Genomic DNA, 22,330 nt, shown 5'->3' with positions numbered 1-22,330 from the left:
TTGTGCAGTCACCTCCTTCCTGGCTTTTACCAGGGTAGGGATGACCTCTTCCGGAATGCCTTTTTCCCTTAGAATTCGGCGTTCAACCGCCATGCCGTCAAACGCAGCCGCGGTAAGTCTTGGAATAGACACGGTCCCTGCTGAAGCAGGTCCCGTCTTAGAGGTAGAGGCCACGGATCTTCCGTGAGCATCTCCTGAAGTTCCGGGTACCAAGTCCTTCTTGGCCAATCCGGAGCCACGAGTATCGTTCTTACTCCCCTTTGCCGTATAATTCTCAGTACTTTTGGTATGAGAGGCAGAGGAGGAAACACATACACTGACTGGAACACCCACGGTGTTACCAGAGCGTCCACAGCTATTGCCTGAGGGTCTCTTGACCTGGCGCAATACCTGTCCAGTTTTTTGTTGAGGCGGGACGCCATCATATCCACCTTTGGTTTTTCCCAACGGTTCACAATCATGTGGAAGACTTCTGGATGAAGTCCCCACTCTCCCGGGTGTAGATCGTGTCTGCTGAGGAAGTCCGCTTCCCAGTTGTCCACTCCCGGAATGAACACTGCTGACAGTGCTATCACATGATCTTCCGCCCAGCGAAGAATCCTTGCAGCTTCTGCCATTGCCCTCCTGCTTCTTGTGCCGCCCTGTCTGTTTACGTGGGCGACTGCCGTGATGTTGTCCGACTGGATCAACACCGGCTGACCCTGAAGCAGGGGTTTTGCCAGGCTTAGAGCATTGTAAATCGCTCTTAGCTCCAGTATATTTATGTGAAGAGACATCTCCAGGCTTGACCACACTCCCTGGAAGTTTCTTCCCTGTGTGACCGCTCCCCAGCCTCTCAGACTGGCATCCGTGGTCACCAGGACCCAGTCCTGTATGCCGAATCTGCGGCCCTCTAACAGATGAGCACTCTGCAACCACCACAGAAGAGACACCCTTGTCCGTGGAGACAAAGTTATCCGCTGATGCATCTGCAGATGCGATCCGGACCATTTGTCCAGCAGATCCCACTGAAAAGTTCGTGCGTGGAATCTGCCGAATGGAATCGCTTCGTAAGAAGCCACCATTTTTCCCAGGACTCTTGTGCATTGATGCACAGACACTTTTCCTGATTTTAGGAGGTTCCTGACAAGTTCGGATAACTCCCTGGCTTTCTCCTCCGGAAGAAACACCTTTTTCTGAACCGTGTCCAGAATCATTCCCAGGAACAGCAGACGTGTCGTCGGGGTCAATTGAGATTTTGGAAAATTCAGAATCCACCCGTGCTGTTGCAGCACTACTTGGGTTAGTGCTACTACGTCCCCCAGCTGTTCTCTGGACCTTGCCCTTATCAGGAGATCGTCCAAGTAAGGGATAATTAATACGCCTTTTCTTCGCAGAAGAAACATCATTTCGGCCATTACCTTGGTAAAGACCCGAGGTGCCGTGGACAATCCAAACGGCAGCGTCTGAAACTGATAATGACAGTTTTGCACCACGAACCTGAGGTACCCTTGATGTGAAGGGCAAATTGGGACATGCAGGTAAGCATCCTTGATGTCCAGGGACACCATAAAGTCCCCTTCTTCCAGATTCGCTATCACTGCTCTGAGTGACTCCATCTTGAACTTGAATTTTTGTATGTACAGGTTCAAAGATTTCAGATTTAGAATAGGTCTTACCGAGCCGTCCGGCTTCGGTACCACAAATAGTGTGGAATAATACCCCTTTCCCTGTTGTAGGAGGGGTACCTTGACTATCACCTGCTGAGAATACAGCTTGTGAATGGCTTCCAATACCGTCGCCCTGTCTGAGGGAGACGTTGGCAGAGCAGACTTTAGGAACCGGCGAGGGGGAGACTTCTCGAATTCCAACCTGTAACCCTGAGATACTACCTGCAGGATCCAGGGGTCCACCTGTGAGTGAGCCCACTGTGCGCTGAAATTCTTGAGTCGACCCCCCACCGCCCCTGAGTCCGCTTGTAAAGCCCCAACGTCATGCTGAGGGCTTTGCAGAAGCCGGGGAGGGCTTCTGCTCCTGGGAGGGAGCTGCTTGGTGCACTCTCTTACCCTTTCCTTTGCCTCGGGGCAGATATGACTGTCCTTTTGCCCGCTTGTTCTTATAGGAACGAAAGGACTGCGGCTGAAAAGACGGTGTCTTTTTCTGTTGGGAGGGGACCTGAGGTAAAAAGGTGGATTTCCCGGCTGTTGCCGTGGCCACCAAATCCGATAGACCGACCCCAAATAATTCCTCCCCTTTATACGGCAATACTTCCATATGCCGTTTGGAATCCGCATCACCTGACCACTGTCGCGTCCATAAACTTCTTCTGGCAGATATGGACATCGCACTTACTCTCGATGCCAGAGTGCAAATATCCCTCTGAGCATCTCGCATATAAAGAAAAGCATCCTTTAATTGCTCTATAGTCAATAAAATACTGTCCCTATCCAGGGTATCAATATTTTCAGTCAGGGAATCCGACCAAACCACCCCAGCACTGCACATCCATGCAGAGGCGATGGCTGGTCGCAGTATAACACCAGTATGAGTGTATATACTTTTCAGGGTAGTTTCCAGCCTCCTATCAGCTGGATCCTTGAGGGCGGCCGTTTCAGGAGACGGTAACGCCACTTGTTTTAATAAGCGTGTGAGTGCCTTATCCACCCTAGGGGGTGTTTCCCAGCGCGCCCTAACCTCTGGCGGGAAAGGATATAATGCCAATAACTTCTTTGAAATTAGCAGTTTTCTATCGGGGTTAACCCACACTTCATCACACACTTCATTCAATTCCTCTGATTCAGGAAAAACTACAGGTAGTTTTTTCAGACCCCACATAATACCCCTTTTTGTGGTACTTGCAGTATCAGAGATATGCAAAGCCTCCTTCATTGCCGTGATCATATAACGTGTGGCCCTACTGGAAAATACGTTTGTTTCTTCACCGTCGACACTAGATTCGGTGTCCGTGTCTGGGTCTGTGTCGACCGACTGAGGTAAAGGGCGTTTTACAGCCCCTGACGGTGTCTGAGACGCCTGGACAGGTACTAACTGGTTTGCCGGCCGTCTCATGTCGTCAACTGATTTTTGTAACGTGCTGACATTATCACGTAATTCCATAAACAAAGCCATCCATTCCGGTGTCGACTCCCTAGGGGGTGACATCACCATTACCGGCAATTGCTCCGCCTCCACACCAACATCGTCCTCATACATGTCGACACACACGTACCGACACACAGCAGACACACAGGGAATGCTCTTATCGAAGACAGGACCCCACTAGCCCTTTGGGGAGACAGAGGGAGAGTTTGCCAGCACACACCCAAGCGCTATAAATATATAGGAACAACCCTACAGAAGTGTTGTTTCCTTTATAGCAGCTTAATATATCAATATCGCCAAAAAAGTGCCCCCCCTCTCTGTTTTTTTTACCCTGTTTCTGTAGTGCAGTGCAGGGGAGAGTCCTGGGAGCCTTCCTCGCAGCGGAGCTGTGCAGGAAAATGGCGCTGTGCGCTGAGGAGATAGGCCCTGCCCCCTATTTAGGCGGGCTCTTCTCACGGTGTTTGTGAGACCTGGCAGGGGTTAAATACATCCATATAGCCCCAGGGGCTATATGTGATGTATTTTTAGCCAGAACAAGGTATTATCATTGCTGCCCAGGGCGCCCCCCCCCCAGCGCCCTGCACCCTCAGTGACCGCTGGTGTGAAGTGTGCTGACAACAATGGCGCACAGCTGCAGTGCTGTGCGCTACCTCATGAAGACTGAAAAGTCTTCTGCCGCCGGTTTCTGGACCTCTTCACTTTTCGGCATCTGTAAGGGGGTCGGCGGCGCGGCTCCGGGACCGGACTCCATGGCTGGGCCTGTGTTCGATCCCTCTGGAGCTAATGGTGTCCAGTAGCCTAAGAAGCCAATCCATCCTGCACGCAGGTGAGTTCACTTCTTCCCCCCTAAGTCCCTCGTTGCAGTGAGCCTGTTGCCAGCAGGACTCACTGAAAATAAAAAACCTAATAACTTTTTCTAAGCAGCTCTTTAGGAGAGCCACCTAGATTGCACCCTGCTCGGACGGGCACAAAAACCTAACTGAGGCTTGGAGGAGGGTCATAGGGGGAGGAGCCAGTGCACACCATCTAGTCCTAAAGCTTTTATTTTTGTGCCCTGTCTCCTGCGGAGCCGCTAATCCCCATGGTCCTGACGGAGTCCCAGCATCCACTAGGACGTCAGAGAAAAGGATTTACCTGGTAAGTACCAAAATCCTATTTTCTTTTTCATCCACTAGGGGTCACTGGAGTACTCTTGGGACATACCAAAGCTTCCCCCGTGGGCGGGAGAGCTGTTTGACACCTGTAACACTAGGCGGCCAAAGCTAGATGCTGATGCCGCAAACGTATCAAACTTGTAAAAGCGCACAAACGTGTGCACTGAAGACCATGTAGCCGCACGGTCAAGCTGTGTCGTAGAAGCTCCACGACCAGCTGGCCATGACGTTCCCACAGAACCTGTGGGATGAGCTATTACTGATGTAGACGACTGTAACTTAGCCTTAAGGTAAGCCTGACGTATAGTCAGTTTTATCCATCTGGATAAGGTCTGCTGAGAAGCTGGCCAACCCCACTTGGCAGCATCATAGAGAACAAACAACGTATCCGTATTACGAACAGTAGACGTTCGGTACATATAAACGCGTAATGCGCGTACCACATTCAGAATTCTAGAATGTACTGTCAACACAGGAACCACTATTGGTTGATTGATGTGAAAAGATGACACTAGCTTTGGTAAGAAATCGGAAATCGTCCGAAGTTACGCTCTGTCATCAGGAAACACCAAATACGGTGGCTTGCAAGACAAGGCACCCAAATTTGAAAAACGCCTTGCCGAAGCTAAGGCTAGAAGAAAAAACGTTTTCCAAGTCAGAAACTTAATATCCACTTGCTGTAAGTGTTCAAAATATGAAGACTGTAAGAAATCTGAACCCAAATTCAAGTCCCATGGCGCTGTAAGTGGGATAAATAGAGGCTGTACTCTGAGGACACCCTGCAGAAAAATGTGTACCGACGGCAATGGAGCCAATCGTCTTTGAAAATAAATTGACAACACAGATACCTGCACCTTCAGTGTAGATAAACGCAGTCCTCCATCCAACCCCGTCTGTAAAAATAACAGAATACGGGTACTTGAAAAATGATGTCGGAAACTTCCGAGCTTCATACCAACCTATATAGGCACGCCAAATTCTGTAATAATGAGCTGCCGTAACCGGCTTCCTAGCTCGTAACATGGTTGGTATAACCGATACTGTAATGCCCTCTCTTTCTTCTGAAGAGGGCGGTCTCAACAACCACCTCGGCAACCGCAGCCGCGCTAAATAGGGGTAAAAAAACGGCCCCTGTTGTAACGGGTTGGATGTAGTATGAGCGGCCAAGGATCGTCTGCGAGTAGTCCTCGGAGATTCGAGAACCAAACTCTCAGAGACCCATGAGATATCACTAGTATGACTGTGACGGACTCTCTTATGATCCGTTTTAGCAACGGAGAAAACAGCGGAAAACGGTGGAAACAGATACACGAGGCTGTACGGCCACGCAATTGTGAGAGCATCCACCGCCACTGCCCTTGGGAACTGTCGTTCTGGACACATACTGGGCGTTTGTAATTGTGGCGAGATGCCATCATGTCCACCTGAGGGTAACCCCACCTGTGGACCAACCTGTGAAACACCTCTGGATTTAATGCCCAGTCTCCTGGATGAAAATCCCGACGGCTGAGATCATCTGTCTAACAGATGTCCACTCCCGGAATGAACCCAGTCTACAATATCACCTTGTGGTATTCTGGGCAATTGAGGATTCGAGCTACTTCCCGCATTGCCATGCGGCTTCTCGTTCCTCCCTGGTTGTTGTGTATGCGACTGCCGTCGCGTTGTGTGACTGGCCTTGGACAGTCTGAGAGCGAAGCATGTAGTGCATAGTAAATTGCACGGAGTTCCAGGACCTTTATAGACAGCAATCTGTCGTGATCCGTTTAGAAACCCTGTCGCTGACCATTTTAACTACAACTCCCCAACCTCTGAGACTCTCGCCCAGAGTAGAGACACCCTCGCCCCCCTGTGGGATACGCGAGTGAAAACCTCCGAACTGGAGCGCTTCGAAAGCCCATCATTGTTCCTAATAGGCGAAAACACCAATGTACCGATAGTGTGCGTGGCTTGAGCACTAATTGTACCAGATGGCGTATAATCTGTTCTTTCTGGTGTAGTAGGTAAATTCTTTGATTTACCGTATCTGGAATCATACCTAGGAATTGAAGTCGTTGAGACGGAATTAGATGCGATTGTTTTTGAACTTGACACTGCAACCGTGGTGTACGTTAGCAGCGCAAGTCGGAGGAGCATCTGTTGAGACGGAGCTCTTATGAGCAGATCGTCTAAGTATGGAACGATTGTCACTGCCAGGGATCTGAGATGAGCTATCATCACAAACATCACTTTGGTGAATACCCGAGGCGCTGACAAGAGGCCAAACGGTAGAACCTGAAACGGTTAATGGTTGTGGCGTATTGCAAAACGCAATAACCTGTGATGAGGTGACCAAACCGGAATGTGTAAGTACGCATCCTGGAGATCAAACACAATCATGCAATCTTGTGGCTCCAAAAAATAAGAATTTACTCACCGGTAATTCTATTTCTCGTAGTCCGTAGTGGATGCTGGGAACTCCGTAAGGACCATGGGGAATAGCGGGCTCCGAAGGAGGCTGGGCACTCTAGAAAGATTTATGACTACCTGGTGTGCACTGGCTCCTCCCACTATGACCCTCCTCCAAGCCTCAGTTAGGACACCGTGCCCGGACGAGCAGACATAATAAGGAAGGATTTAGAATCCCGGGTAAGACTCTTACCAGCCACACCGTACAACTCGTGATACTATATCCAGTTTGACAGTATGAAAACAACTGAGCCTCTCAACAGATGGCTCAACAATAACCCTTTAGTTAACAATAACTATTTACAAGTATTGCAGACAATCCGCACTTGGGATGGGCGCCCAGCATCCACTACGGACTACGAGAAATAGAATTACCGGTGAGTAAATTCTTATTTTCTCTAACGTCCTAGTGGATGCTGGGAACTCCGTAAGGACCATGGTGATTATACCAAAGCTCCCAAACGGGCGGGAGAGTGCGGATGACTCTGTAGCACCGAATGAGCGAACTCCAGGTCCTCCTCAGCCAGGGTATCAAATTTGTAGAATTTTGCAAACGTATTTGCCCCTGACCAAGTAGCTGCTCGGCAAAGTTGTAAAGCCGAGACCCCTCCGGCAGCCGCCCAAGATGAGCCCACCTTCCTTGTGGAATGGGCCTTTACAGATTTTGGCTGTGGTATGCCTGCCACAGAATGTGCAAGCTGAATTGTACTACAAATCCAGCGAGCAATAGACTGCTTAGAAGCAGGAGCACCCAGCTTGTTGGGTGCATACAGGATAAACAGCGAGTCAGATTTTCTGACTCCAGCCGTCCTGGAAACATATATTTTCAGGGCCCTGACAACGTCTAGCAACTTGGAGTCCTCCAATTCACTAGTAGCCGCCGGCACCACAATAGGCTGGTTCAGGTGAAACGCTGACACCACCTTAGGGAGAAATTGGGGACGAGTCCTCAACTCTGCCCTATCCATATGGAAAATCAGATAAGGGCTTTTACATGATAAAGCCGCCAATTCTGACACTCGCCTGGCTGAAGCCAAGGCTAATAACATGACCACTTTCCACGTGAGATATTTCAGATCCACGGTTTTAAGTGGCTCAAACCAATGTGATTTTAAGAAACTCAACATCACGTTGAGATCCCAAGGTGCCACTGGAGGCACAAACGGGGGCTGAATATGCAGCACTCCTTTTACAAAAGTCTGAATTTCAGGTACTGAAGCTAGTTCTTTTTGAAAGAAAAATCGACAGAGCCGAGATCTGTACTTTAATAAAGCCTAGTTTTAGGCCCATATCCACTCCTGCTTGCAGGAAATGCAGAAATCGACCTAGTTGAAATTCCTCTGTTGGGGCCTTATTGGCCTCGCACCATGCAACATATTTTCGCCATATACGGTGATAATGCGTTGCCGTAACATCTTTCCTGGCCTTAATAAGCGTAGGAATGACTTCTTCCAGAATACCCTTTTCCTTCAGGATCCGGTGTTCAACCGCCATGCCGTCAAACGCAGCCGCGGTAAGTCTTGGAACAGACAGGGCCCCTGCTGTAGCAGGTCCTGTCTGAGCGGTAGAGGCCACGGGTCCTCTGAGAGCATCTCTTGAAGTTCCGGGTACCACGCTCGTCTTGGCCAATCCGGAACCACGAGAATTGTGTTTACTCCTCGCTTTCTTATTATTCTCAATACCTTTGGTATGAGAGGCAGAGGAGGGAACACATAAACCGACTAGTACACGCCTTTGACCCGCTTGCTTTTCTGAAGCCAAAAGGACTGTACCTGAAAATACAGTGCTTTCTTAGGCTGTGAGGAAACCTGAGGTAAAATGTTTTCTTCCCAGCTGTTGCTGTGGATACGAGGTCCCAGAGACCATCCCCAAACAATTCCTCACCCTTATAAGGCATAATCACCATGTGCCTTTTATAGGCAGCATCACCTGTCCACTGCCGGGTTTCTAATACCTTCCTGGCAGAATGGACATTGCATTAATTCTGGATGCCAGCCGGCAAATATCCCTCTGCACATCCTTTATATCTAAGACGACGTCTTTTATATGCTCTATGTTAGCAAACTATTATGTCTTAGAGTATTAATATTATCTGACTGGGTATCAGACCACGCTGCAGCAGCACTATTTATGCTGAGGAAATTGCAGGTCTCAGTATACTGTATAAGCTGAGTGTGTATATACAGACTTCAGGATAGCCTCCTGCTTTTTATCAGCAGGCTCCTTCAAGGTGGCCGTATCCTAAGACGGCAGTGCCACCTTTTTTGACAAACGTGTGAGCGCCTTATCCACCCTAAGGGATATCTCCCAACGTGACCTATCCTCTGGCGGGAAAGGGTACGCCATCAGTAACTTTTTAGAAATTACCAGTTTCTTATCGGGGGAACCCAGCTACTTTACACACTTCATTCATTCATCTGATGGGGGAACAAAACACTGCCTGCTTTTTCTCCCCAAAAATAAAACCCCTTTTATGTGGTACTTGGGTTCATGTCAGAAATGCGTAACACATTTTTCATTGCCGAGATCATGTAACGGATGTTCCTAGTGGATTGTGTATATGTCTCAACCTCGTCGACACTGGAGTCAGACTTCGTGTCGACATCTGTCTGCCATCTGAGGTAACGGGCGCTTTTTTGAGCCCCTGATGGCCTTTGAGACGCCTGGGCAGGCACGGGCTGAGAAGCCGGCTGTCCCACAGCTGTTTTACGTCATCCAGCCTTCTATGTAAGGAGTTGAGATTGTCGGTTAATACCTTCCACCTATCCATCCACTCTGGTGTCGGCCCCACAGGGGGCGACATCCCATTTATCGGCCTCTGCTCCACCTCCACGTAACCTTCCTCATCCCACATGTCGACACAGCCGTACCGACACACAGCACACACCCAGGGAATGCTCTGACTGAGGACAGGACCCCACAAAGTCCTTTGGGGAGACAGAGAGAGAGTATGCCAGCACACACCAGAGCGCTATATAATGCAGGGATTAACACTATAACTGAGTGATTTTTCCCCCAATAGCTGCTTGTATAAACAATATTGCGCCTAAATTTAGTGCCCCCCCTAAACCCTTTGAGCCTGAAAACTACAGGGGAGAGCCTGGGGAGCTGTCTTCCAGCTGCACTGTGAAGAGAAAATGGCGCCAGTGTGCTGAGGGAGATAGCTCCGCCCCTTTTTCGCAGACTTTTCTCCCGCTTTTTAATTTATTCTGGCAGGGGTATTTATCACATATATAGCCTCTGGGGCTATATATTGTGATATATTTGCCAGCCAAGGTGTTTTTATTGCTGCTCAGGGCGCCCCCCCCAGCGCCCTGCACCCTCAGTGACCGGAGTGTGAAGTGTGTATGAGGAGCAATGGCGCACAGCTGCAGTGCTGTGCGCTACCTTGGTGAAGACTGATGTCTTCTGCCGCCGATTTTCCGGACTCTTTTTGCTTCTGGCTCTGTAAGGGGGCCGGCGGCGCGGCTCCGGGACCGAACATCAATGGCCGGTTCCATGCGGTCGATCCCTCTGGAGCTAATGGTGTCCAGTAGCCTAAGAAGCCCAAGCTACCACCAGTTAGGTAGGTTCGCTTCTTCTCCCCTTAGTCCCTCGCTGCAGTGAGTCTGTTGCCAGCAGATCTCACTGTAAAATAAAAAACCTAAAATATACTTTCTTTCTAGGAGCTCAGGAGAGCCCCTAGTGTGCATCCAGCTCAGCCGGGCACAAGAATCTAACTGAGGTCTGGAGGAGGGTCTTAGTGGGAGGAGCCAGTGCACACCAGGTAGTCCTAAAGCTTTCTTTAGTTGTGACCAGTCTCCTGCGGAGCCGCTAATCCCCATGGTCCTTACGGAGTCCCAGCATCCACTTAGGACGTCAGAGAAATGAGAAGTAGAAGCTGATTGGTTGCTATGGGCAACATCCCATCTTAAATAGAACTCCCATCTTAGTAAATTTACCCCCGAGTGAAAGTGTGAACATCAGAAAGAGACGCAATTTTTCTCTGAAACCACACCGACAAGGCAGATATATGAACCTTGAGGGAGGCCAGACGAAGGCCCAAGTCTAGGCCTTGTTGAAGAAGAACCAAAAGTCTGGAAGCTTTGAAAGTATATGCATCATAACTCTTAGCAGCACACCATGTGATTTAAGAATTCCAGACCCTGTAATAAATCTGAGCCGAAGCTGGTTTACGGTCTTTCAACATAGTTTGAATGACCGCCTCAGAGAATCTTTTTGCTCTCAGGAGTGATGCTTCAAGAGCCACACCGTCAAAGCCAGTCTGGCCAGGTCCAGGTAGACACAGGGGCCCGGAACGAGGATGTCTGGGCGTTGAGGAAGTAGAAGAGGACGCTCTATTGAGAGACCCTGCAGGTCCTCCTCCTTGCTTGAACCTCTGTATTACCCTGGGCAGGAGTGATACTGGAGGGAACATGTATGGCAGCCGCAAGTTCCATGGAATTGCCAGTGCATCCACGAACGCTGCTTGAGGATCCCTTGTCCTTGCTCCGAAGACCGGAACCTTGTGATTGTGTCGAGACGCATTCAGGTCTACATATGGTAGGCCCCACTTATACACTAGGAATTGAAAGATTTCGGGATGAAGACTCCACTCTCCGGCGTGCACGTCCTGACGACTGAGGAAGTCCGCTTCCCAGTTGAGGACTCCCGGAATGAACACTGCCGATATGGCTGGCAGATGGCGTTCCGCCCATCTGAGGATTTTTTGACACTTCCATCATTGTCAAGCAGCTTCAAGTGCCGCCTTGATGATTTATGCACGCCACCATGGTGGCGTTGTCCGACTGTACTTGAACAGGCCTGTTCTGTACCAGAGGCAGGGCCAAAGTCAACGCACTGAACACTGCCCGCAATTCCAGAATGTTTATCGGGAGGAGAGATTCCTCCCTGGCCCACCGACCCTGGAGAGAGTGTTGCTCCAACACTGCGTCCCAACCTCGCAGACTGGCGCCTGTTGTCAGGAAGACCCAGTTGGAGATCCAGAAGGGATGGCCCCTGCTCAACTGTTAGGTCCTGTAGCCACCAGCTCAGTGACAGATGAACCTCCGGAGTCAAGGAGATCATTTGAGACCTGATCCGATGAGGCAGGCCGTCCCACTTGGAAAGGATTAACCTCTGCAGAGGGCGGGAATGGAATAAAGCGTACTCTACCATGTCGAAAGCCGACACCATGAGGCCTAGTACTTGCATCGCCGAGTGTATCGACACTCTCTGGTGAGAGAGGAAGCATCTGATCTTTTCCTGGAGTTTCAGGACATTCTTCGGAGACAGAAACAGTATTTGGCTGTGTGTGTCCAGCAGCACTCCCAGGTGCACCATGCTCCGAGCAGGGACCAGCGAGGACTTCATCTAATTGAAAAGCCACCCGTGGGCTTGTAGGAATTGGACAGACATCTCCAGTTGACTGAGGAGTACATCTTGGGAGTTCGCCAGAATCTGCAAGTCGTCCAGATACGGCAGGATCCTGATTCTCTTACAACAAAGGAAAGCCATCATCACGGCACTGACCATGGTGAAAATCCGAGGTCCTGTGGCCAGTCCAAATGGCAGAGCCTGGAACTGAAAATGAAGGTTGCCAATAGCAAACCGTAGATATTGCTGATGCGAAATGGCAATCAGTATGTGCAGGTAAGCATCCTGTATGTCCAGTGATACCATATAGTCCTCGGGTTCCATGGCCAGCACAGCAGAGCGCAGAGTTTCCATACAGAATTTGGACACTCTTACAAACTTGTTCAATGATTTGAGGTTGAGGATAGGCCGGAAAGACCCATTTCGGTTTCGGAACTAGAAACAGGGTCGAGTAGCATCCCCTGCCTCTCTGGGACAGAGGTACCGGAACTACCATTCCTGTTTCCAAGAGGGTTTGTACAACCAGTTGTAGAGCTTGCGCTTTCAACGGATCCGAGGGGATAACCGTTGAACAGAACTTGCGAGGAGGGACGTCTCTCGAAAGATTGCGTACCCATGAGACACAACTTACCGTACCCAGGCGTCTGAAGTGCTCTTTATCCAGGCCTGGGCGAACTGCAGAAGTCGGCCTCCCACCCTGGGGTCCCCCAGGGGGAGGCCCGCCCCATCATGCAGCAGGCATGTCTTGTTTGGAAAAAGGCTGACGGGCGGCCCAGAATTGTTTAGATTTGGGCTTAGTGGTTTTGGAAGTACGAGCCTGTCTCAGGTACGCCTGACCTTTTGCCTCACTTGGAGGTCGAAAGGAATGAAAAGTGGTACTCTTACCCATCTGAGCAGAAGGATTAGTACTTTGGAGAAACGCAGTCTTGGACGTTATCAAGTCAGTCAGAATCCTATTCAGCTCTTCCCCAAACAGGATGTCTCCCTTGAAAGGGAGTACCTCCAAGGTCTTTTTAGAGTCCAGGTCCACTTTCCAGGACCTCAACCACAGAATCCGGCGAGCCAGGATAGACATAGTAGATGCCTTGGCCGTTATGATCCCTGCATCAGAGGCCGCCTCCTGAATATAGTGAGAGGCTGTGGTAATATACGACAGATGTTGTCTGGCAGTGTCAGAAAAATCCTCAGGCAGCTCCTCCTCAATTGCCTGAACCCATGCTTCAATTCCTTTTGCTGCCCAAGAGGCAGCCATAGTGGGTCTATGTACAGCACTGGTAAGAGTGTAGATAGACACCAGGCATCCCTCCACACGCTTATCTGTTGGTTCGCAGGATTAGGATTACGAGCTAGCATCTCTTTAGACAGGGAAAACTTCTTTCCCGGAGATGACCAGGATTCCTGACGTATGTGAATTAAGAGGTCAGAATGTGGTAAAACTACTTTAGCAACCTTCTGACGTTTAAACTTATCAGGTTCCCTAGATGTAACAGGAGGCTCAATGTCATCATCAATTTGGAGAATCAGTTTGATAGCCTCCACTAGGTCAGGAACATCCACCTGAGTTGCAGATTCCTCATCAGAAGCAACTGTATCAGTGTCTGATGGATCAGTATATTCCCCATCTTCATCGGAAGAATTATCCGAAATATTAGTGGATTGTGAGGAAGAAATGGCCCGCTTAGAGGACCCCTTGGCCCCAGAGGGACGTGGGGTGGATTTTTGTCTAACCAAAGTCTTCTTTAATTGCTGTAACTGGGTAGACAAAGTATCCGCCCATGGCGGATTAACTACAGGGACAATATGTGGCTGTAATGGCACAGGAGGCCCCACTGGGGGCGTGAGGCGCGTTACAAGCGTAGTCAGCATATTTGAAAAAGCTGCCCAAGGTGGGTCTTGATTGACCACAGGTGCCACAGACGGACTGGGAGATGTATGACTTCCAGTGCCTGAACCAGCAGCTAACACTTCCCCCACTGGTGAATCCGTGACAACAGCACTGCATGATGCAGGAGCGTCCGCGGATGTCCCACCCTGTGTAGCAGACATCATGTGGGATGTAGCCTTAGGATGTAATAGTACAATAAATCCAGACAAACATAAAAAAACAGCAAAAAATCCACTATGTTTTGTGACAGTAAATACAGAGCACAGACAGAGGATTTAAGTGGTGTGGGGTGACTGAAAAACAGTGAGAAATACAAACAGTATACCCTGTGTAGCACTATATATTATATGAGACCCTGACACACCCAGTTCCCCAGGGTACAGAATATATTGACAAACGTGTGATACACAAGAGTGGAATATACACAGCAGCTATAGGCACACTCACACAGGTACAATGCAGGAATTATCACATAACAATAAAACTGCACTGGACTAGAAATTAAATATATGTATGTATACAGATATAATAATGCACAGTAAACACTGGATGTATATCACAGAATACTTGTACTAAATATTCAGATAGCAGTACACTTGTTCTTAACTAACACCGTCTAAAATGACATGTAGAATACTTAAGTGTCTGCAAATGCACAGCGCTGATGATACAGGCGGATTTACAGAGGAGATAGTGCCCAGCAGTCCCGGAGATCAGCCCAGCTATGTAATGGCGCCAAAATCTCTTCAGGGAGTGAGGGAGAGAGAGAGACGCAGCTCCAGGGCGGGAACATCAGCAGTAGATGGCACCCGGAGCTGGGGGAGGGGATACAGGTTAGCGACTTATCCCCTATGCTGGTCTTCTCCACCAGGCACTGTGGAGCCTTTTGCAAATGGATTTTAATAAATCCGACCTGTGCTCCTTGCCCTGATGGATATAGTGGGGTCCCTGTGCGAAACAGTGTCCAAGCCAGGGGTGCGGTCCGTCTCCTGGGACCACGACCGGATCGCGATTTACCTTACCTCCGCCCTTCAAGTGCAGCCACGCGATCCTGGAGTATAACAGCGGTGGTGTGACGGAAGAAAACCGGTGTCTCTGCTGCAAGTATCGGGAACCAGGCCACGGGAGTATGCAGTGCCGCTGACGGAGGTGATGAAGCCGCAGCACTGCATGTCATAAAGCAGGGGTGGGGAACCTGTGGCCCTCCAGCTGTTGTTGAACTATACGTACCAGCATGCCCTGCGACAGTTTTGCTATTTGGCCATGCTAAAACTGTTGCAGGGCATGCTGGGATCTGTAGTTCAACAACAGCTGGAGGGCCGCAGGTTCCCCATCCTTGTCAGAAAGACATAGAAAGTGCTGCGGCCCTTGAAGTCTTCTAGAAAAGCTCTTTTCAGGGCTGCCTAGCGCAGTCCCACCTGTTAGTGACCTGCTCTGCAGGCACCAACTTACAAACTGAGCTCCAGTGCCTGGAGGCGGGGCTATACAGGAGGCGGTGCAGTGCATCCTGGGAACAGTCAAAGCTTTAGCCTGTTAGTGCCTCAGATCAAGATCCAACTCTACACCCCGATGTTATTCCCTGTGGAATACCAGTGTACCCCGCTGCAGAAACTTACAATAAAAGCAGTCTGAGGAACAACCTATCGGTTACATTCTCATGTGCAACTTACCATTTTGAATCTGTGCCACTTTCTTTGATATTTCACCAATAATCTATTTTAAGAAAACAGAAAAATTTATTTTCCCTCCAAAGTTACCTATAAAAAATACTATGGTTTGTGCACACAGGAATAATGATGCCTACAGCATGCACAATGCCAACCTCGGTACAATATAATGGAGTTCCAAAAAGCTTATAACATGCTTCTCTCAGCACCCTTGTGTACAAGGGGAAAATAAGTTTACTAAGCGAACACCCCACATTCTGGAAACCCTCCCAAAAACAAACAACTCTGCAACACATGTATAATTTATCCTCAAGCTGGGTACACACTAGGCGATATAATGGGAGATAAATCTCTAGCACGTTGGCAGGTGTATTCAAACAATGGAAGTAATTCAATTGTTTTAAGTACTGGCCCCACACCCGATTTCCCGTCTAAAGTAATGGGTGAACGCGGGGTGCAATTCAATTATCCCAGCCAGGTTTGGCCACGAAAAATAGCTAAACCCGACCAAAGTGCTGGACGCGATGAGAAAAGTGCCATTTGGGTGACCAAATGGTCACTTTTCGCTCATTTCAGCTCGCAAGCACAGGGAAATGCCTGCGCCAGCCGCTGTTCGCGCCTGAATGGAGCAACAATTGAGTTACTCTGTCGGGCGCCATCTAGTGGCTGATGGCTGGTAAAATAATTGAATTCCCCAGCAGCTGTGCATGCGCTAACTCAGAATGTGAAAAGCCCCCACTGTATATATAGAAGAGCATTGTCACTTCTAAGTCACTTGCGGCGGGGCAACACTAGTCAGTTATATTTTTAGGCATGTATGGACTTAAATTTTGTTTTTTTTTTATTTACAGGTAATACAAGAGCTGTGCTGGTGATAATCATCAGTGACCGCACAGCCCTTGCACAGGAGTAGAGGCAGTCGCAACCAACAGACTTCCTAAAGGTGCCCATATACTTATGTGATAATCGGTCCTATCCTTCGATTTCGACCACATCTGTGAGAGAAATCGAAGGATTGTATGCACATTTTAGGTACCCTGAGACGCGATGCGGAGGCACGCCAGTCGAATATCGCGTCTCAAGATATTATGTGCTGCACTTAATATTTCTCGCTTTGCAGTGCGATCGCATGTGGATTTAAGCCCACATGAGATATATCGCACTGCGATCCCACTCGGCGGTGACATGCCCATCACGTGATTACCATGCGATCTATCGCATGATCGTATGGTAATCACTGGCAGTTCAGGTGCGATTTCATCGCACCTGAACTGCCGGTGCGATTCCCTGCGATGTCGATTCGCGGGGCATTGCACAAGTGTATGGCCAGCATAAGACAACAAAAGGCCCACTAACATGCACTTACTCTACACTGCTGTAAGCACACAATAAGGAGATAAATCTTGGTAGCCATGCAGACTGAGACGTACTCCTTTCAACTGCTCGAGCAGATTATGTAACGAAAAATCAAACAAAAACACATTTTCACCCAACTTGGAATTTATGTGTAAGGCAATACAAAACTTTGTAGCACTGGATAATCCATATAGTAAATGGCCACATTGTGTCTAGTATCTTCTAAACAATGCAATAAAGAGGATAAAGTTACCTGTCGTCTCCACTTCTCTGCTTTCGGTAATTCATTACATTCAGAGGCCAGAAACGGCCTTCTCTCCTGATTAGAAAAATAAACCAGTTTAAAGATAATCTATGTATGTAAAACGCTACAAACTACTTTTCAGTGTGTTTTCATTTCAGTTCATGTCTTAAAGGCCTTGACAAGTCCTGTCACAGCTGAAAAGTTTTTTGAAAGAAAAAAAATGTCCAAAATGAAGTACAGTCAGCACTTTACAATATTACTGTTTCCTATGTAACTAGAGATCCCACCAGCCATGGAGGTTATGCAGAGGATGTGAAAAGCTGCAGTATGTATATTGGATGTCATGTTAGATATAGTATATCCCAGCTCTAAGGGATGGGTGCCACCATCTATATTTCTGTTAGAGCAACACATCTTAAAACATGTTCTGAAAGCCTACCCTCCAGGGGGAGCCAGTCAGCATTGAGTGTTCCCTACATTACAGGGCCGCCTGATCCCGGATTGGAGCTGCCAATCCCGGACGATTTTTGGCCTAAATCCCGGGATCTCGATCCCGGGATTGGCCACCCTAATTCCCGCAGAACTCTTGGATTTTACTGAATGCTTATGAACGCTGCATGCAACACCGAAACAGACACAAAGCAAAGAAAATGTTTTACAGAGTTTATAGGTCCATTTGCTAAGAGGAATTGTTTGTGACTGCAAACATGTTTACTAGCCTCTGGGAATGCAAGATGAGCTTCTGGTGTTAGACCTCCAGCACGACGATGTTTAACAGTCACTGTCCAATTTATAGACAACATACCTTCACTTTTCCTTCCTCGAGCTGTGCCTGGCGGAACCTCGCCAAAGCCGTCCTTAAGAAAAATAACAACGTTATAACCATCGTATAATAAACACGGACATGAAAAATATAGTCTGTAATGAACTTAGAGCTTAAACATTCACCCGCATGTTAAACAAAACATCTCCCATCCAGTACTCTTCCAAAGTCAGCACAATTGAAGGAGGTGTACGTATGGATTACATACAGAATACCGGTGAACGGGATGCCGGCTGTCAATATCCTGACAGCTGCATCCCGCCTGTCAGAATGCCAGCAGCAGGGCAAGCGCTAAGAGTCCCCTTGCAGGCTCACTGCACTCGCGTGGCCTTGGGCAGATATCATAGGATGGCCGTAACATCTAGCTGCCCATGAGCAGCTTTTCATGCAGGCCAGACAACTGAACGAGAACCTCTGCTCCAGACCATTCCTCCTCCGCAGCACACACAGCCTGAAACTGGCTGTATGGCATTACTCTTCCTCTCAACTTCTAGCTGTCAATCATCTTTCCTCTACAGCAGCCCCTCTGGTAACCTCCGCCATTGTCACAGCTGCACTGAACATTGGGTAGACATAAGGCTTCTCACTGACATCACAGGTCAGTTACAAGCCAGGAACAAATGTATGTCATTTTCTATGCACACACCTGTACAGTGGATCACAATGATGCTGCTTTCAGATCGCAAATGCCGGATCCCACCCGGTAAGAGAAACGTGCCCTTACCGGGTGGGATCCGGCATTTGCGCTCCTTTGCTGGCTTTCCGACCCGGCAATATACCGGGTCGGTTGCCATAGCAGCAGGGGGCGCAGCAGGGGCGGGGGTGGAGGCGGCGCTGGGCGATGAGCTCATCTCCTGCGCCGCCTCTCCCTATGCTGTGAATGGGAGCCGTGTCGCATCGGAACGGCTCCCATTAACACTGCGCCTGACCCGGTATTCAACTCGGTAATAACCCTTCTTTTTTACCTGGTTGAATTACCGGGTCAGGCGACCCGCTAATTCAGCAAAGGAGCTTTCACATCGCACACTGACCCGTTTCGACACGGCAATATGCCGTGTCGATACCGGGTTATTTGTGCGATGTGAAAGGGGTATGAGTGAATCTGCAGGCTTCTACAGCAACATGCACCAGATCGGGATGTAGGCAATATCCCAGCGGTTGTGATCCTGGCGAGATACCGATGCCAGGATCCTGACCGCCAAGAATGCCGGCAGCGGTGCCAGGGATATTCCCACTTGTGGGTGTCCACGACACCCATAGAGTGGGAATAGAACCTGTGGCGAGTGCAGCGAATGCCCCGGCTGCCAGCATTCTGGTGGCCGGGATCCCGGGGTCAGTGTTCTGACCTCCAGGATCCCATCCCCAACCCCCCCAAACACATTGCTAATGTTTTTGTATTTTCACCTCCAGAAGATCAGTCATCATCATATTACTGCATATTACATATCATATACATCATATTACTGCACTGTAACTAATAATTATATATATTTATTTTGTAGATGATTGGAGCAGTTTTCCAGTTGTCTCTTGCATGGGACGGATTGGGGTGGCGATCATGTCTTTTAAGGCGTCAGGGACACTTACACCACCTCTGCGAAGCACAGCAATTTTCTGTAACATGCCGGAACTTGATACCAGATTTCATTAGTCTGATTAAACTAGGATGCAAAAAGCAGAGGGGCAATTTGGTTGCAACACAACAATGATATAAAGAAACAAAAGAAAAAAGGATCCAAAGTCTAAAGAACTTCTTTTCTCTAATGCTTTGAACACACAGCTTGTGATGTGTATATTGTAGATGGAGCAGCGAAGTGTGTCACAATTACAGAATTCAAATGTGAATAAAACAAATCTAACGCTTAATTAGCAACAATGGCACCTAACAAACAGTACATAAATACACAGGGGCGGATACTTACATGGCTTTCTCCGCGTTACGAGCCTGTCATTGAGAAACAAAACATAGTAGGTTTACATTACACAGAATACATTTATTATAGCAAAGCACAGTATCGACTCAGGTTCAGAACATGAGACGCCCCTGGGCTGCTGTTATTACTAGTTACCCATGTGGACATCTATTGGGAATAGTAACCTATGGCGAGCAAAGCAAGCTCACGACAGCACACGTTTTAACGCTCTGAGCAAGTTTAATGATGTTCTGCAGCAGTTTAGTTATGCCAACCCGGGGGGGGGGGGGGGGGTCCCACATTCTGCACTTATACCCAGAGTTAGGGTTGCCACCTCTCCCTGATTTCTCCAGGATTTGGTGGCAACCCTCCAGGAGGTTTTCCCCTTCACCCGGATTCTCCAGGAATAAGGGGACCCTGGGAGCACCAGCAGTACTCCTTGGCAGCCGAGGAACTCAGTGAACTACAGTGACTGTCTCGCGAGATGACATCAAATCTCGCAAGACTGTATTCAGCCCAGACTGAGCCGAAGCTGCTGTGATGCTGCCATCGGCAGCTCTTCCTCAGCGTTTCCCGGGGCTGTGCCTGCGGACCGCAGACTGAGCCAAAGCTGCCATCGGCAGCTCTTCCTCAGCGTTTACCCGGGCTGTGGTGGTGAAGTAACGCCGGCCCGGCTCATGTGAGAAGAGCAATGAGAGCTGACAGACATGTCACACGTATACTTATAATATTATGAGCATGCATGAAACAAATAGAGGTTTAAGTTATATATAGATATATGTATATCTTTTATTCACTAACAGACACCTTTTAGTAGTGCATTTGTTTGTTTAACCTGTTGAAGCCTGATATTGATTAGGTTGTGTGTAACACTTGCGCTTCCATGGTTCTTTCCTCTTTCACACAATCTAGTTTTAAGGCACCAAATGCCTGTAATGTATCCAAGTGGCGCCTATTATATTCCTAATTAAATAGATTGTTTGTATGTAAAATATTTTACAAATATGGTGCATCATTTTATTTACATGAACACTGCTTGGTGCCGCGGGGGGAGGATGTTGGTTGGGATTGGGGGGATCTCCAGGAAACGATGATGCATGAGGTGGCAACCCTACCCACAGTATGTGTTTCCAGATGGAGTTGAATTAGTTTACATATAAGCTCAAGCAAGCTTTGGTTTCCCAACTGTTGTAGCAGCACGGGCAGGGCACGCTGAGACTTGTAGTCCCGGAACAGCTGGGAGCACACTGCTTGCATATTAGTAATGCACTAGGTAAAGGGACAAGTGAACGTCTGGAATCACACACAACTATACACATAATTTATGACACTGCTCCTTTACGGGACATGACGGTGTCAATCTAACGGAGCCAGGCTCTCACCATTGCCGGCAATCTGACGCTCCACAGGCAACGACTGCAAAACGGGGACTTCTCTCCCTACAGTACACACGCTGGGCGCACAGGAAATGAGGTATAACCGATTGCGGCGCGATTACTGAGTGTGTGCCGCTAGCAGTCCGGCTATAATAGTACAGCTTTTAGCGCCACCTGCTGTCCCGGCTATGATAGCGCAGCGCTCAGCGCCACCTGCTGTCCGGCTATAACAGTACAGCGTTTAGCGCCACCTGCTGTCCGGCTATAATAGTGCAGCGCTCAGCGCCACCTGCTGTCCGGCTATAACAGTACAGCGCTTAGCGCCACCTGCTGTCCGGCTATAATAGTGCATTCGGAAAGTGATACACTACAGTTTATACTGCGTATAATGGCTCTCATTCCGAGTTGTTCGCTCGTTATTTTTCTTCGCATCGGTGCGATTTTCCGCTAACTGCGCATGCGCAATGTTCGCACTGCGGCTGCGCCAAGTAAATTTGCTAAGAAGTTTGGTATTTTACTCACGGCATTACAAGTTTTTTTCTTCGTTCTGCTGATCGTTGTGTGATTGACAGGAAGTGGGTGTTTCTGGGCGGAAACTGGCCGTTTTATGGGAGTGTGTGAAAAAACGCTGCCGTTTCTGGGAAAAACGCTGGAGTGGCTGGAGAAACGGGGGAGTGTCTGGGCGAACGCTGGGTGTGTTTGTGACGTCAAACCAGGAACGACAAGCACTGAACTGATCGCACTGAAAGAGTAAGTCTTGAGCTACTCAGAAACTGCAAAGAAAAGTATTTTCGCAACATTGCGAATACTTCGTTCGCAATTCTGCTAAGCTAAGATTCACTCCCAGAGGGCGGCGGCTTAGCGTGTGCACTGCTGCGAAAAGCGGCTAGCGAGCGAACAACTCGGAATGAGGGCCAATGGCCCTCATTCCGAGTTGTTCGCTTGCTAGCTGCTTTTAGCAGCATTACACACGCTAAGCCGCCGCCCTCTGGGAGTATATCTTAGCTTAGCAGAATTGCGAACGAAAG

At 48.7% G+C, this 22,330-nt stretch overlaps 1 protein-coding gene across 1 annotated transcript in view; it reads right to left on the bottom strand.

Annotated features, from left to right (window-relative positions):
- Positions 1–21,461, bottom strand: part of ISY1 (ISY1 splicing factor homolog) — a 122,140-nt gene extending 100,679 nt beyond the window's left edge. Inside the window, exons 1-5 of the mRNA XM_063940585.1 lie at positions 21,309–21,461; positions 19,936–19,958; positions 17,996–18,047; positions 17,200–17,265; positions 15,594–15,636 (exon numbers count right to left, since the gene is read on the bottom strand). Of these exons, the coding sequence (XP_063796655.1) occupies positions 15,594–15,636; positions 17,200–17,265; positions 17,996–18,047; positions 19,936–19,958; positions 21,309–21,311 (187 nt within the window). The 5' untranslated portion in view covers positions 21,312–21,461. The remainder of the gene's footprint in view (positions 1–15,593; positions 15,637–17,199; positions 17,266–17,995; positions 18,048–19,935; positions 19,959–21,308) is intronic.
- Between the last annotated feature and the right edge of the window lie 869 nt (positions 21,462–22,330).

Source organism: Pseudophryne corroboree, chromosome 9, assembly GCF_028390025.1.
Source record: "Pseudophryne corroboree isolate aPseCor3 chromosome 9, aPseCor3.hap2, whole genome shotgun sequence".
In the NCBI taxonomy this organism is placed as follows: Eukaryota; Metazoa; Chordata; class Amphibia; order Anura; family Myobatrachidae; genus Pseudophryne; species Pseudophryne corroboree.
This window is presented reverse-complemented; position numbering and strand designations above follow the sequence as displayed.